Genomic DNA, 18,253 nt, shown 5'->3' with positions numbered 1-18,253 from the left:
TTATTGACTTTTTTTTTAACAGTGGCCTGACAAAACAACAACAACAACAACAACAACAACAACAACTGAAAAACCATTTAGCAGCTTCTTTTAGTTTTCTGCAAATCAATCAATATCTTTCCATTGTAGCTTAACTGGATACATAACAGCCGTGTAATCTCTCTACATGTTAACTATGACTGGCAATGTGGAGGCCAGATCAGTGTGAGGTGATAGTAACTCTTAACCACTGGTTAAGAAGTATTTATTTAAAAGAGGCATTGTGTGGAGGTTAAGCCATACTGAGATGGGCTAAAGTTGAAGTATATAGGTCAATGCCATTACCAGATGTGAAATGAGGGAGGCTGACTTCCTGCGATATTTCTTCGCTTAACCACAGCTACACTAACACAGTAATACACACTGATGCACTTAAGAATGCTGCAGGGTACTAACAGTGAAAATAAATTGAAAACCCATTGGAATGTTTTAGAGAAACACTTTATTTCTTTTATGAAAAGAAACACAAATTTTGCTAACGTTTTCTTGTTACAAAATATATATATAATTTACAATAGAGATATATAAAATATGCTCACAAATACATCAAGTTCACTACATACATTTTAGTACAAAAAACCCACAACCTCATTTAATCAATTAAAGTCTTGAATGACGTAAGAGAAAAAAATCATTCAGTACCTTTAACTGAAATGTTCTGTTAACTTGATGAACAATGAAAGGAAGCACTGAAACAATTGCTCAGTAAATTTATACCAGTTTAGAATGATCTGTAACTTACAAAGGCAGAGATATTTTTATCCATAAAAATTGTGATGCAGCTGAATGAACTTCTTCCTAAGGTTGTCTTCTTCACAAGCTGCAATGTAAAGCCTTGACATGATGCAACTGCAGCTGATTTGGTTTCAGTTGGAGTTAAGCTGTCAGCCAGTGGAAAGTAAACATTACTTGTAACATTATCTTTCAGTTAATCCCATGCTAAGTATGCTGACATTTTGTAAATGCAGCAGTTTTTACTGCAGATTTCAGGCTGACATTTCAAAAAAACTGGACACGACCCCAAAAACTTTCCACGTCTACCGCAGATAGGTTAACCATCTGTCATTTCAAAACTGTCAGGGGGTTTTAATTCTGCACCTCCTCTCCCACATACTTTATTTGCATTCAGCATTCAGTAATTTCAAGAAGGGTGCCACCTCTTTCCTGTCAACTTAATTCCTTTGCATCACATACACAGATATGTGTAACCAAACATCTACGCGTGCAAATCTAGCACACGATCAGTCTTCGAACCAGCGAAATCCAGGTGTCTGCAGATTACACACTGTAACTGTTAGGAGTTTTTATTCTGACTTTAAGGCACTTAAGAAACTGCAAGATGAGAAACGTTAGCCTCCATATTATTCCAGCAAGTACATAGTTTTCAGTCTTTCACTCTTTGAGTTTACAGAAGCATCCTTCTAAGCTTCACACAAAATACAGAAGCCCAGGAAAATAATTGAGTCCAAGGTTGCATATGTCAGTGCAAATTAATAAAGGAGACATATTGCTAGCGTCATATACATAAAAACCATTGCTTGTTCACATTTGAATTACATCCTTTGCTCTCTGGTTTGGTATGCTTCATCAAAATGAAATTCGGTGATTCAGTTATATTGCCATAACTGCGCCACACTGTCAAAGGTGAGTCATCGTCTTTCATACGCCCCCCTTTCTTTGGCTCTTTGAAAAAAAACCCACAGAACTGTTTCTCAATAGTGGATGTGCTACATATCCTCTATTGAGCGGGAAACCCATTTACACATTTTGGACACAGTCAGTCAAAGTCTTTATGACTTGAAAAGTTTGGGGTATAGGGCTTTAATTGGAGATGGAGTGGTGATGACATTTCCAGACGAAATGGTGGTCTCCAGACCCGGTTCTAACTTCTGGGAGGGCACCTCAGTTTTACTGAAACTGCACTCCAGAAACGGCATCCCAATCTTCTTCACCTGCCCATCCGAGGTCATTAGACACGGCCGACAGAGGAGCCTCAGAATGGCCCTCCTCATGTCCTTACTGGTCAGTGTGTAGATGATGGGGTTGAGGAGCGAGTTGATAATGGCTACTCCCAGGAAGTACTCAGCCTTGTAGAGCACAGAGCATCCACGGATGGGGCAGGAAAAATCTATCAGGAGGAGAATGAAAAGGGGCAGCCAACAAGCGATGAAGACTCCCAAGACAATGGTGACTGTCTTGAGGAGAGCAATGTACTTCTCTGACTTCCTGGCTAAGCCCTTCCTTATGCTGCCTGACAAGCCGAGCCGCTGGCGCTGTGTGTTGGTGCGGACGATGCGGAAAACACGCACATAAAGCACCACGATGGCCAAGAGCACAGCGCTGAAAACAGACACACAGCACAGAATGTAGCTTTTGGCATAAAGCGGGAGCACCGTTGAACACTGGTCCAGTCTGCGGATGCAGTTCCATCCCAATATTGGGAGGATTCCCAAAAACCCTGCCACGGCCCAGCTCGCACCAATTAGTGCCAACATGCGTCCCCGCTTTGCCCCATGATACGGCCTCATGGTCACCATAGTGACATGGCGTTCAATCGCTATGGCTAGTAGACTAATTATAGAGGCAGCCAGAGTGATAAAGACCCCTCCCTCCCGGAGGAACCACATCAATGGTGTCAGTTTTAAAGTATTTTTTCCCGATAGGAGGATATTGGCCATGTAGGCAATACCAGCCAGCAAGTCTGACAGAGTCAGGTTTCCCAGCAGGTAATACATGGGCAGGTGGAACTTTTTATTCCTCCAAATGGCAAGCAGAACCACAGTGTTCTCCAGGATGATGAGGACACACACCACCAGTAAGGCAATGCTTTCAGGTTTGAGCCTATCACGGTTGCTCAGCTTCTCAGTGTAGTTGTAATGCTTTTCAATGACAGATTTGTCCTGGTATTCACAGAAGAACTGCAGGTAGCATGAACATGAGGGAGTAGTGGAGGTGGGGGGTGAAGCTGAAGTCACTCTACTGGAAGAATTTAAAGCCTCCATGCCTGATGTTGCTTTTCTTCTATTCTGTGTGCACTCAGTAGCTACAAAGTCATCTTTGATGATGTGCTTTCAGTAGTAGGAGCGGTGAAGAATTTATCAAATGGACACCCACTCTCACAAAAAATGCCAGAGCCCTTTCAATACATAGAGGGATTACATGCAGCATATACAGTGTAATCCTCCAGGATCCTCAGATGTTTTCTTTGCCTCTTTTTGCCAGCAGAGGGTGGTTTTGAGCTCTGCCTGGTTAGAGAGCTTAGACATGCACTGCAAAAAGACATGAGAATAGAGCATAAAAATGATGGCAAGATGAAATGCAGAATCAGTGAAATTGAAAATAACTGCTTAAAATTGTCACAGTTTTAAATGTACATATTAAAGTGGATATTTACTGGTCCCATAATCTGACATTTGGCCCAAAAAGATTGAGCGCGTCAAAGAAACCAAAGTGTAGGCTGAATATTTGAAATCTATTGCTGCATTGTCTGACAGATACATGTACTGGCAAGTATGAATGCATATTCATTTTCATTTAACTTAGGCTTGACCTCTTGTTATTCACTAAAACAGATGAGAGAAAGTAACTATTGCTGTTTGTGTGTGCTGGGCTGAATAAGATGCAGAGAGCAGAGGGGTAAATTTAATGTCAGACAGACATTTAGGGTTTGCAGCTGTGTATAAACTAAATGCCAGTTACTCTAAGGTTGTTAGACAAGAACCATCACACTGTGTGCGTTTGATCTGACACACATGCAGCTCATTTTCATTGTGTACATGACGTGTGTTTGGAGCCAACTTCACATATGCAAATCTACTTTAAACCCTCAAAGTTTAATACAGAAACAGCACGTCTGAAGTTTACGCCATTGGCCAATTCCAATATAAATACACTGATGGATTTAGCCATTAGGCTGGATACAGTCAGAGGTGATTAAGTTTACATTCTTTTCAGTCTCTTGTTGTGTGAAGGATTTTTCCCCCCTTTTTCTTGAGTCATGTGTTAACATTTAACAAATGTTCTGGAGGCTTGAACTCATTTAGCTCACTGGCAAGAATTTGGGAAATGAATGCAACATGAGCATAGTGTCTGTGTGTCGGCTCTCTCCATTGTACAGTCATGATTTACATAATGTAGAAAAGTATGAATGAAGATTATAAAAGCGTACCAGGATTTCTGTGTCAAATGATGTCACTATGAGCATTTGTATGCAAAAACTAAAGCACTTTTTTTTCTTTCAAAGATTTCAAATTTCCTGGAAAAATGTTTTTTTTCCCCTGTATATCACTTAGAGAGAAATATCTATAAATGTTAGTTAAGATATTTTGGCATCCTTGCTTATCCCTGGTATGACAGTGATAAAAAATACAAAATAAAAAAAAAAAAGCAAGGTTAAGATTTTACAAATACATTTTTACGCAAATCAGGAAAATATAAAGCCTGTGTTCTAAACTGTATAAACAAGCCTTAACTTCAACTTCAACTAAAACAAAGTGTCTAAAGAAAAAATGGTAACAATATTGTCAAATTTTGAATCAGACATGGGAAACACAAAGAAAGAACGAAAGAAATTACCTGGGAAATGTTGTAGTATTACTTTTATCCTGCACTTCATTTGCTGTTCAGTCATCAGAATCCAGACAAGCACACCAAGTAAGTCACAGTCAAACTGACGAGGCAGAGGGAGTGAAGTGTGACCTTAGCTGAAACATGCATCAGCTTCGGGGGTTGGTCTTAGCCTGAACTGTCTCTCCCCCTTACATTCCCTCTCTCTTCTTCTCTCTTGCTCACTCTTGCACATTTGCACAGATAGTGTGTGCGCGTGAACACATACAGAATACATACAGGTGTGTGCTGCTTCAGATGAGCTGGTGCAGAGATCTTTATCACATTTCATTGTATTCTGTGAATCTCAATATACAACATCAGTAGTCATGATTATAGTTCAAGGTTCATGTTGTGTTAGTGATGAACCAACAAATATAAACGGATGATATCAACTGAATTTTTCTTATTTCATCACAAAGCCTTGCCCTCTCATTAAATATAGAAAACATAATGACAACATAGGAAATGTTTCTGGGTCTCCGATTAAAATCTAAACTGCCCTCATTTCCCTTTAAGTGTTAGCGCTATTATTACAGGTGCTGTTAAATAAGGGGGAAAAAATCCAAAACTAGGGAGAACACTGATTTAACACATACATAATCATAATTAGAATCATTTTTAAGTATTTATGTTTTCCCATGAATAACTGCTATGCTACAACTCTTCAGATACATTTCATACACTGAAACTTTGCAACTACTTGGAAAAACACTGGAAGAACCAGTTTTGAACACTGCAGCAACAGTCCCACTCTGGGCCAAGTGAAATAAGGACATCGAGCTTTTTTTTCTGTCAAGTTCCACAGAAATTCGATTTAGCTGTCTCATGGTTATCTGTTCTAAAAACTCTACTTTTACAGTGAGGGAAGTGAAAGGAATCTAATTCACATGGTTCAAGCCCACAGTGACATCCCAGTTCTCAGAACCTGATTGTAGCATGCTTTGACATGCTTCAGCAGGTTACCTGTGAAACCTCCCCTGCAGGGCTTGCAGACCGTTTATCAGAGCTAAACAAAGCAGGGGAGAGGTAAGTGTGAAGCAATGTAAGTTAAACAAAACTTTTGTTGGTTTGTTGTGGGTTTCAAAGCTGACACTTGGAGTTGTGCAAATGCACACACTGCTCTGTAGAAGGAGAAACACTCAAAGTGATTGAATGCATGTGAAAAAGCTGAGTAACTCAAATAACTTTCTCTGCCCACAGGTTCTGACAGTTCAGATTCCTGCTCTTTATCCGTCTGTTCCTCTGATTCGTTACACCACGGTATTCAAACAGAGGCTACCTTCTACCGAACCTGTTTGGTGTGGCAAATATAACTGGTTTAGCTAAAGGATTTGCAAGCTTCTTTGTGTATATCTGTGTCAGCATGTGGGCAGTGCATAACACAACAATATGTGTTTGTGTACTGATAGCATTAAGGGTTGCCTCACCTGATAAAGGCCGTTAAATGTGACTGCTCACATGCTGACATGCATTAATGAACCAGTGGTCACTCAAAAGCAGCCGTTAAAAAAGGGGGCAGCATACTCAGCAGTAGAAACATGACTTTATTCCAGGTATAGCACAAACTTTCTTCTTCACAAAGATGACTGTGAGCTATCTGAGTTACTGCAAAATCAGCAGGTTTCCATTCCTCTGTTCCATCCAGTTAATGTTGATATTATTTCCAGTGTGTTTGCACCTTCTATCTATTTGTAGGGCAAGTAACACACAAAACTTGACCTGGTCTTGATGTTTTTATGCGTTGGTGTATAAGTTACATGCTTTACTCACACTTCCTGCTGTCTGCACCGCTGCATGTAGGGGGGGATTCCTATCAGGAGATCATTAAGGGTAATATCCTATGTGGGTGAAAACACATCAAAGAGAGGTGTGGGTGTAGGACACTTATGCTCATGTCTCATTTTGTTTTGAATGCTGACATACATATTTTTTGAGATCTTTTACTTTATATATGCTGTGGTTTTTAAACAACTGAAACATACACTGCATGCCTCTTCCTCTTGACATGTATTTTTGACATATATGTCTGGCCACACACACACACACACACACACACACACACACACACACACACACACACACACACACACACACACACACACACACACACACACACACTTTCAGCTAAACCAGGTCTACTTGGGTGTGGATTTAATGTTGACTTATGTGACCACAAGGATCTGTAAAGGAGGTTTATTTCACTGGGCCGCAGCCAACCGGCTGATTTGATTCTATCGAAGGAGTAATGGCTTCTCTAAGCTGTCTGCATGATGTTTCAGCTGTAGTATTAATATTCTAAAATCCCTGATGTTTTGCAGCCTGTGTGGACAGACATCTCTGTCAAAAGTTAATGAACACTTGGAAAATCGAGGAAACAAGGACCACCTACAGTCTGAGAGCTAGGAAAATGCTGTAACTCTTATGGCACCATAGTACATATTTCACTTTGTAAAGGTGAATTTTGGCCTACACATGAACCTAAGCCCTACTTCTTTGCAGTGCAATAAAACTTTAAAATATCCCAGACGTTATTTCACTGCTTCAGCTTTTGCTTGTCAGGCATTCAGAACGGCTGGGGTTTTGATTACCTAAGAGGAAAAGATATGAGCATGGCATACTGGGCTTTAGAGGACTATCTAAATGGTCTTTGCCTGCCAAGAAGCTAGGGTCTCTCTGAGGCTATCGCACAACTGACCCTCCTGCAATCTATCACCACTCAGGCCTCAGTCCTAATCGACTGATAAGTTTTTCAAATCAGGCAAACCAGATCAGGTCTGTAATCCTAGGAAAACATTCCTCATTAGTTGCTATTGTGCCCCTTTGTCTTTTATGTCCCTGCAATACTGATGTACACAGCAGCACTCTGTCTCTCTTCTTTCCCCATTTCCATTTCAATATATTTTCCAATACACTTCCATACCCAGTCAAAAGATGCCCTCATTGCATGACATAAGACAGTTCAGCCTTCTCATCACTGCATTGTTTATTTGGATTTTCCAGCCAACTTGCTGTGGTTAAGGGGCCAGTGAAGGGTGAGGAAGATCTCTGCTCTTTTGAAGTGGCAGCAGGGCCCAGTGGTTTAAGAAGGAGGGATTTGTTGAGGAATTGGGGAGGCTGTGGGAAAGACAGTGCAAGCGATCTGGTCATCTTCTGACAGCAGCAGTGAGGAACAATGAGTCATCACAATTACGATCCTGTCTTGCAGGAAATGACCACCTAGTGCTCCAATTACAGTGATAACACCAGATAACATCTCAAAGACAAAAAGAAACCAGTGCAGATCCCTGCACGTGTTTGTGAATGCATGCACGTAAACTTCTGTTTTCAGAAACAGACATCCAAACCAATCTGCAGGTTTTATACAGCAGTTTCCATCCTCGACTACAGGGGTGGTTCAGGTCATTGAGCGCTCTTTTGGTGATCCATTATTTTTCTCTTGGCTTGGCTGTGTTTCAGTGCTGAAGTTTTGTTGGGTGAGTGTGGCTGCTTTCTGGTTGTATTCAGTCCAGCACCAGCCGACTACAGGCCTAATGAGATCCAGATTTGAGAGCTTTCTGGGTTTAGAGTGAGATACTGACACCCTTTTGGCTCCAAAGGGTTGTAACCATACCACTCAACCATCAAGATGCTTTGTTCATTCCTGCAATGCCAGAGTTAATGTTCAAACTGTGGTTGTTTCCCGACATGGAAATGTTTCAGCCTTGTGTCAGTTAGACTTTGCATGATCACACTTTCACGCATTCATTCACACGTCTTATTTGACGAAAATAAAATAAAAGGTTTTGTGGTAACTGTCAAACCCTCAGTTAAATTATAAACTTGGCTTATTCGCAGATTTTACTCATATATATATATTTATACATCTATCTATCTATAGAAATATAGATAGATAGATAGATAGATAGATAGATAGATAGATAGATAGATAGATAGATAGATAGATAGATAGATAGATAGATAGATAGATAGATAGATAGATAGATAGATAGATAGATAGATATAAAACCTTAAACTTCAGGTGGCAATAATCATAAATTATGATTACAACACGTAATGTAAAAAATGGTGCTCATCAAGACAAAACCAGTCAAGTCATCCACCTCTGCAGTCTGACTAAGCACTGGGAGTGTGTTATTATCAGCTTTTGTTTGGGTTCACTCTCACTCCTCGGATCAGCTCTATTTCCCTTAAGCAGCTGTTCTCAGTGGAATAGTTTAGAAATCCCTTTGGACCATCTGCCCTGCATCAAAGCAGACATACTAAAGAGCCTGTGTTCTATTTGTTTGCGTAGCTTTCTGGTATTATGTGTATTCAACCCAAGCGGAAACTACCGAGATACATTTGTGTGAAATCTTTTAACAAGCTCAGATATGATAAGTGACAGAGACCAAAAAGAGGAAGAAAAGTGTAACAAACAAGTTAACACCTAAGATCATTGTACAATGTGATTTTTTTAAATGAAGATAAATAGCCAACATTTTCCAGTTGTTTCAAATATTTTTCACACTGCCTAAGTGGTAGTTACAATACAGCTATGTGTGTAGTTCCCATTAAATGCAACTATGACCTTAATGCTTATTTACTGTATAGTTCAAGTGACTCATGCTGTTTCTGTTATTGATTTGATTTCCATACAGACAATTCAGTAAACACGGAGGCTAGAGGAGGACTGTATCAGCTTTGAGAGCTTCTTGGATTCATTGCACACTTATGAAACTGAGGAGCTGCTGGACCTGCTCAAGATGCATGAAGGCATAGTCATAGTAGAGCATTTAGCTGGTAAAAAATGGGAATTTCCCTTCAGAGTTGGTAGAGACTAAAGCAAAGTTGGAAAGGTACTGAATTTTGGATTTACATGCACTATGTGATAAAAAATTTAAATACTACAAATGTTCAATTTCCTGAAAAATGTGCAAATAAAGTACTGCTGTGTGCTAACTATATCAGCTTTTCTGGTCATCATTTAACACCTTGTATTTCACAGAAAGTTTTTAAAGTTCGTACTGAATTTGCAAAATGTATCCTGACATATTGAAACTGCAGTGGAATTATCTTCCAAACATTTTTTTGAAACATGCTCAAACTCATCTTTCCAAACACACATGAATGCACACGAATTCTGCCCTCATGGATATCTCCAGAGACTTGATGGTAATCAGAGGAGATGGGCGGACAAAGACATTACAACCGCACGGCAGCCATACGGATCCCTGTGGGACGCTCACGCTTGGGTTTTTTTGCTTGAATGATTCCTGCTCTGTTTCTTTTAGGCCCCTTGAAATTCCATCTTCTTGGAAAAAAAAGAAAGAAAGCAGGGAAAGCACAAACCAGTAAGAATGTAAATGAATCCCAGATATCCAAGCTTTGGCCTCTCTCTGTATCCTGAAATCATTTGTAAGAATGCCGAGCCAAGGCGCAGATAAGGTGAGAACAAGAAGGGCTCAGAGACAAGCTCGGACCTGAAAGCTTTTCCTTTTTATTTCTTTCTTCCTCTTTTAATCTGCTTTTTTATTTAGTGATCTTGACTTCAACACACATTCTTTTCACACCAGTTCTCTTTCTGCTCTTTTAAAATCTCCATTCAAAAAGTGTTTTACAAAGAGAAGGACTCGGGCAAAATGGGCACAGTACCAACTAAGTCAACCAGATGTAAAGTTAGTGTGACTGGAAGTGATTTAAAATTAAATTTCCCTTCCTCTTCTTTTTTTCCCCCTCCTGTGTTTATTCCTAAAGTACATACTATTCAGCTCACCTAAAGAACTAGCTCCTCATATGTTCATAAAACCAAACTAAACCCTAACTCTAAACCAAACTAAAGTTATGGTGACGGCATTAATCGTGTTAAATATTTGTTTTTGATTAAGTTCAGTGCGGGCAATGACAGTAACTTTCAACCAGGCTTCAAACAAATAAAATTCACTAATAAGAAATGTTTTATGGTTTTAGCAGCAGGCAATTTCAATAAAATAACTTAAAAATCTGTGTTAAATTCTCAAAATTTCTACTTACTCAGAAGTAATTTAAAATTTGGGGAACTAAAAATTTCGACTTACCTCTGCTGGATATTTTTTTCATCATCAGAAAGAAGCTTTCATATAAATGTGATGACAATCCGTGCACTAAAACTAAGCTAGAACCAGGTAGTCATTAGCTTAGCTTAGCAATAAGGCCGGAAGGCCTGCTTTTACTAGGCACTAAGAAATAGTTTTTAAAAATAACATATTTTCATTTAAATAGTAAACATACAATATGTAATAAAGAAAAAGATCAATGTGTTTTAAACTTTTAACAGGGATTGAGCCACACTAATAGATTTCTCCTGTTTAGCATTAGCTATGCTAATCCAATCATAGCCTAGCCACATTTATGTGCCATGAAACAACTTTGAGAACTTTTGCATCTGCATTTTCATAACTTTGCACTTTGTGAAGTCTGCGTTCTCTGTTCTGGATACCTAATATTAAGCGTCAGTATATAATTCATTATTATTAATTAATTTAATTTATGCTTCAACAAGAATTCTATGCTGTCGGTGGGAATAACTGCAAACTTCTCTGAAACCCTTCAATGTAGTATCCATTCCTCCTCTGTATTTCTGGTTAATTGTTTGGCACAGGTTTTGAATTTATCAGTGAGAGAATAACAATAACCGCCTAAATATAAAGATGAATAATCATAACTTCAATACAAGGAAGTTATGATTATTAATACATTTCTTGGAATGGACATGATGAAACGCACAAAGAAGTGGAAAAAATGCATTATTATAATTCACCCTGCATCTTTTAATGATTGAAAACTATTAGCTAATAGTGAAACTAATGATGACGGTTGTGCTTTAAGTTCAAGAGGATCTTTGTTTAAATATCTACTTACATTTCTGCTAGTCTATCACATCCCACATTGCTAAGCTTACTTTTTGTGTCATCTCTCTGGCTAATCCATTTTCAACTTCTGCTAAACAATCCGCCTCTGTTCTGTGTGTTTAAATCTTAGTGCTTATCTGTCATTTTGCTTTCTACACTCACCTCCTTCACATTTTCACTTTATCCAAGTCTCCTGCTGCTTCATTTCTACCACCATCAGTGTCTAGCCTTAGCCTTAGCCCTCTAAGGCTAGTCCTGTCTTATTTCCTACTATTGTTATGCTTTACTTTGCTCTGTAACTTCATTTGTGTCTAACTGCCAGAAAATGACTGCTCAAATTCTTTACTTTGATCAATTGTGTTCAGTTCTTTCAAATCATATCCTTACTTTAAGAAAAATAACTGTGCAGCTGACACATTATTGTTAACAGATCATTCAGGCTCCTATAGGTAACAACCTTTTCCTTTCCACCCTGTCAAATATCAGTCAGTACTCTTTATTTTTTTTGGTAGTTCTATGACTCATCCCCCTCAAAGTTTGACCCTCTTCTGAACTGCTAAATGTCATTCTCTGTCATTATATCTGTGGACTCTCCTTAAGAGGGCAACTTACAATATGTCCATTGGCCCAGTTGTTTTTTTTACTAACAAATGGAAGTTGCTGATGGGATTTGTGTAAGAGTTTGATTCCCGGTTATTCACACGGTCATGTTTCTGTTTAAAACAGCGCGTCCTCGTTATGTAACTTTGAACTTAAAATCTTATAAATAAACATTTTAAAAAAAAACAACGCGCCCGCATCTTGAAGCGCTTGTGCCAAAATGTTAATTCAAAGCATTGTTGTATGACATATTTGCTGAAAGCAAAACATCAAAAAGCAGTAGCAAGCCTAAGGCTTGTCCCAGGCCTGATGCTGTTAATGTATTTGGCATTTTGCCCTCTGATTGTGTTGTTTTGCAACAGTTTGGCTTGTTCAGATATATAGCGGGAGGTGTTATCAGAGGAGCAGCACATATTTCCCCCTCTCTGATATATCTGTCACATCTTACACTCGTGACTTTTAGTCAGATAAAAGTGTGAAGGGAAAATAATAATAAAAGTCTGCATTGCATCGTACGTAAAGCTTCATGTGAGCTCTCTTATTGCCTGGCATCTTTTAAAAGACATCACGGCTCTTTCAGTAAGCCCATTAGTAAAATTCGATGTTCTGATGTCGTTCGGCTTCTGCAAACAATTACCTGCGGTTTAGATAAATTCAAATACTAAAACTTGTTCGGTTTCTGAGCCTCCGCGTCTATGTGCCAGTCATTTGTGTCCTTACCCCCTTTAAACCACTCTCACTCCCCCCCGAAACCACATTTCCAAGCTGCTTGTTCCATTGCAACCAATTAGATGTCAGGTCACAAGCACACTAGCAGCTGGGTCCTGTTTCAGTGCAGTGCAAGTTCAGTACAGGTTTCAGTAAATGGGGTGCCATGAGTAAAACCCCAGATTGCACACCAATACAAACCAGCTGGCCTCTGCAGCTAAATTGCTCTATGGTGAAAAGTAAAGTGAGGGAATTTGAATTTATTAGAAAAGCTCTAAATGTGAACTGCAGTTTTTCCTTTTTCACTTTGAGTGATTGCAACAACACAACCATACCCACTCTGGCCAGCACATTCACATATATAGCCATGCACATACATAATTTCTTCTTCTATAGCCATGTTTGACTTTGCATCTTTTAGGCGACCCATCTCCTTTGCTTATGTTTTAGTAGATCAGAAATAGACTCCGCTGACATTCAGAGGGGACAGAAGAAATCTCTAGAGAAAAAAAGTTTCCTGTCCAACTTCCTTCTGCTGAGAATTCATTGTGGATTTAACTGGTTTTAACCCATAAATACTTCTTATTCTGACTTCTTATTAAACTGTTTTTTATTTATTTCTGAACCCTATCAAGTTACTTGCTGCTTTGTCTCCAGACAAATCAGTGTCTTGCAGTTCGTCTGTGAGCTGCACGCAGCTGCAATCAAAGTTGTCAAGCTGGGTCAGAGCAGGGGTTTCAAATCAAGCATCAGTCCTGGGGTTCACATGCCTGAACTAAACATTGCTGGCTTTGAAAAGATGACTCAAACACTTTGCAAAGACTGTCAAAAGTTTTGCTCAAACCCACAGAACGTATAAATTTCTGTCAGGATACCAAAGTTTCCAAACCTATGAAATAAGCCATGGTGAATTACAGAGGAATGAGTAGAACATGATCCAGAAGATGCAAAAAAAAATCTGTCCTATCTCACTTGCAACCAGTTCAAGGGAGATTTTGACAGTTATGTTGGGAACAATACCGTTGAAATCCCGTATTTATTATTTTATCTGCACATAGTTGGGCTTCAGTACCAGTCAGCTCTGTGGGACTGCAGAGATCAGAGGGTCACTGTGAGTTTCAGACCCATGTCTTATTTTGGTGTTTTGTTTGGGTGCTTTACAGGAGGGAGGGTATTTTAGTTTTCCCAGTGACTGATAGGCCTTGCTGTTTACAGAAGCATAATTATTCGAGTCACTGCCCAACATGCTGTTCCCAAATAGGTCCCTATGGTCCCCACATAACTGCTCGAGGCTTGGTGAAAAGGAAGTTGCTAGCTGCTATAAACCATTTTACTGTTTAGTGCTAAGTCTGCCATTGCAAAGTCCTCCGTGTTTAATGTGTGCATCGAAAAGGATTCATAGAGCCAGAGTTATTTTAGCATTTTAGCTGCAAAACCTGCCAGTTGAGATGGATTTCACAAGTTTCCTGATGGGCCTCTGACATTCCCACTGGGATTTGTCATGAGGGACCTTTCTCCTAAAAGTAGGATGTCAGGAGGCATTTACGGGGTTGCGAGGGCAAGGGGGGGGAATAATTAAAAAGAAAGTCACTTTGAAGAAGAGAGGGAGACAAATCTGGAAAAAGAAAGAAAAGGTAAACACATACAGAGATGAAGGCATAAAAATTTAAACATAAGCCAGAAGCACATTACTTTTTTACCCCGAGTCACCCATAAAGCAGCTTTAATGAAAACATGGGAAAGAGCTGTGATCGTGTCTCTCGGTGAAAAGCCAGGAATATGCCAGTGCCTGAAGAGAAATGGCACTCTTCTTTAAAGCTTGTTTAGACTGGAGAGCAAAAAGATCGTCCATAATTTCTCATGCTGTCATCTGGTGTCTCCCTCTACAACCTGAACCTTTCTGATCATCCTCTTCTCTGACTGCTGCTCTTTATAGAGTTTAGGAGCGAATTGTGTGTTTTTTCACATGTGCGCCTGTTTAATTTGGAAAACACAAAATCCCCTGCAACACTGAGGCGACAAAGACTGTGTGCAGAACAGGCTCTTACAAGAGCTTTTTGTTTGATTTAAATCAGGAGATTTAGTCTGTATTTACTTGTTCTGCAGCAGTTTGTTTTGCTGCTAGTTCAGAGGGACATTATCGTTGAAACTTTGAGGAGGAGGAGCATACAAGATGGAGATGGGGTATGAAATACAAACTGTGTGCGTCCCCTCGGTTGGACATGCCGGAGGGCTATTTCCCCACCAGGAGTGGGGGATGTTTATTTACTGTAGAGTCCATTATTTTGCGCTTCTGTTCTCACTAAACCTTTCCTCCCACTTTCTCTCTCACTTTACCCAATTCGCCCCCTTCTCTCCTGCGTCTCCTTCCCCTCAGCCCACTCTTTCCTGCAGCTTCCCCTTTCCTTTCAGATGTCAGATCAGGCTCATCTTTTCCCTTTACAAATTCTTTCTCATCAGTTTAGTCACGAGTTCTCATGCCAGCATCAACACTTTGTACATTGTACATTGCAAAAGAAAAAAAAGGAGTGTGGGGACTACATGATCATCTCATGCAGTGTTTAACCAGGTGCGATCATGTGAAAAATACCTTTTTTACAGGACTGTGAGCAGAACACTTTACTTTTCCATTGGAGTGTAGAGGGTAACTAGCAGCCACATGCTTTTAATCAAAGGCACTTGATTAACTGATCGTCAGCAAGTGTGAGCACCTCTATAAAAGCAGAATAAAAGCACAAGCTTACTGGTCTGCAGCATGGATGGAGGATATGAAAAGTTCCCAGAAAATTTATTCCAAGGTCAGAGAAATTGCAAAAAACCCCAGAGCCACATCCAAGAATCTACAGGCCCCAGTCAGCATATTAAATTGCTTTTTGGAGGGTTTGCCTGTCAAAAGCCTCATCTCTCTAGCAATAACATGGGTGCATGGCTTTGTTTTGTAAAGCTGCATCAAGGCACAAATCTGGGGAAAACCAAACACAGCATATCAGCACAAACACTTCATACCAACCATCAAGCATGGTTTGTGGAGGGCAGATGATCTAGTCTTGTTTTGAAGCCACAGGACAATGCCACCTTGCAATCATTGACTTGATCGTGAATTCCTCTGTACATCAAATAATTCTAGAGTCAAATATGAGACCATGTGGCCAACAGCTAAAGCTTGATTGCGAAATGGATCAAGCACACCAGCAAATCTACAACAGAATGACTGGAAAAAAAAGAAAAAAGAATTGAGATGTTGCAATGGCCCAGTCAAAGAACAGACCACAATTGATTGAAATGTTGTGATGGGACATTTAAATCTGTGCATAAACAAATGCCTCCAAACCGAAGCAACATCCTAAAGAAGAGTGGGAAAAATTACTCCACAACAAAAACAGAGACTGATAAAGTCACACACAAAACTATTGGGTCGCTTTACCACTGCTCATGGTGGTTCTAGAAGTTACTGAATTGACGGGTGCATGATTTTAACTGTTTTTATTTTGTTGTGTACCGACAAGGATGTTGCTTTCAGTGCTTCTAATTGGAGGGTGACTGTTTATTTTGTCTTTCCTATCTTTATGACAAGGAAATTTTCACCTTGTCTGCATGGCTCTTTATAATATCAACATCACCTTTGCTTACAGATACAGTCACACATGATAAGACAGACTAGTTGATTTTAAGCTTTAACCTTTGCTCCACATCTTCACTTCACCTTATCACTGTATCCACTTCTTTCTGTTTCTCTCATGTCAGTGTGTTATTTTGCAGACAGAGATAACGCAGGAGTTTAGATTACCTGTCTTTCATAATGAATTGGATGCAGCAATAAAATAAATAAATTTAGGGATAAAGCTAGACTGGATATGTTCTGTGGAACTGAAGCCTTATGAAAGGAAATTCAGTAACATTATGAGCTATCTGTTTCATTAATTTTCAAAGGAAGGGATTCCAGTTTTCCATGATTAATGCTACTCTGTCCAGTTCAGCTGAAAATGCCATTGGGTGAATGGGTGGATGTGACTCTTATGGAAACAGAGAGCAGACGAAGGCCAAATCTCCTTCCAGGCTTTTGCCCAAAACTTCAGTTCTTTCAGGGCAGCTGGAAATTTCATGCCCATTTCTGGTCTTCTCTTTCGGCCTCTCTGTTTATTCTTCTTTCTCACTTCAAACGCTGGATTATGCAGCCGTTGACTTTGAGAGACGCAATATACTGTGTTAAAAACATAGACTCAGCATGCATTAATGAGGCATTACTACTTACTTTTATTCTGCACATAAATATCATACCAGAAGAACATAGAAGGGCAATTAAGCGATTAAAGCAGATTACTTCTCCAGGCAGTGTTTGTATATTTTTCCAATTGGGACTACTTGTTTGCTTTGGTTCGGGTTCAACTACTCCCTAAGTACAGATGCGATTTTCCGATGGCTCTTAACTGGTTTTTAAAGTTCTATACTTTACCACTGCTGACCTTACAAGTCATTGTAGAGCTGGGGGGAGTTGGGGGTTTACTGAAACCTTTGGCACACTTATGGGCATGTGTGTTTGAATATGTTAAGGCATGTTTTTCTCTGAGTGAGACTAGCTATAATACTGCCTGGAGCTAGAGAGACAGCTAGAGTTAATGGCTCAAAAAACCCTAGCAAATTCTCTGGAATTCACAATTTAGCAACAGTATCTGTCAGCTTTCACCTTACACCTTTGAACAGCATTCTGTGACAATGTGTTCCCACTTTGTACATTAATCACATTCCCACCCATTCCTGTTCCACTCGCCGTGTGACCCACAGGTCTGCTTTTTTTGTTTTCCTCTGTATCTGGCTGATTTGGCTCTTTAAGGGCGGCAATAACATCAATTTACCCAATTAAACCAGAATGCGTGAAGACTTAGCACGTTGCTGCTCTCAAGCCAAATATGTAATTGAGCTAATAGCAGCTGTTCAAACCGGATCTTATAACACATTCACATGTTCCATTAGGAGCTGCACTTGCGAGCCAGCGGCGGAGTGACTGGCTCCAGATGTTCCTCAGAGTGCTGAAAAAAGCCTCCCAGGACACAACAGAGGAGATGATTAGATGTGTTTTCTGTCGCAATAGAAAAATGAGAATCTTCCCTGTTGATTTTTAAATACCCTAAAAGGATATCTATTTTTACCAGCTCTGAGCTTATAGGGCTTCATTTAATCATGCAGCCTTTCTTTGGCATAAAATAGATTGTGGCCCCATTAGCTGTCCAAATGATAAGGACACAGAGATTCTGTTATCATATTTTTGTCTCGGAAAAAGGCAACGATTGAGTCACATATCGAGAACAGAGCAGATTTGGGAAAAATCTGCTTATGTTTCTCTTTTGCTTCATTGTTAAGCGGATCTTTGTTTGTACTTGTTTCACAGATGTGTCCTGAGGTGTTTATGACGGTGTTTTTTTCTGCCAGTGAGA

At 39.7% G+C, this 18,253-nt stretch overlaps 1 protein-coding gene across 1 annotated transcript; it reads right to left on the bottom strand.

Moving 5' to 3' along the window:
- Positions 1-523: 523 nt before the first annotated feature.
- Positions 524-4,748, bottom strand: s1pr5b (sphingosine-1-phosphate receptor 5b). The gene is made up of 2 exons (XM_084931092.1): positions 4,615-4,748; positions 524-3,308 (listed from the first exon to the last, which is right to left on the bottom strand). The coding sequence occupies exon 2, from the start codon at positions 3,039-3,041 to the stop codon at positions 1,830-1,832; it is 1,212 nt and encodes a 403-aa protein (XP_084787218.1). The 5' UTR covers positions 3,042-3,308; positions 4,615-4,748; the 3' UTR covers positions 524-1,829.
- Between the last annotated feature and the right edge of the window lie 13,505 nt (positions 4,749-18,253).

Source organism: Perissodus microlepis, chromosome 6, assembly GCF_051167445.1.
Source record: "Perissodus microlepis isolate ML-2025 ecotype Zambia chromosome 6, ASM5116744v1, whole genome shotgun sequence".
Lineage (NCBI taxonomy): Eukaryota > Metazoa > Chordata > Actinopteri > Cichliformes > Cichlidae > Perissodus > Perissodus microlepis.
The sequence above is the reverse complement of the archived record's forward strand: the minus strand, read 5'-3'. Positions and strand labels throughout refer to the sequence as shown.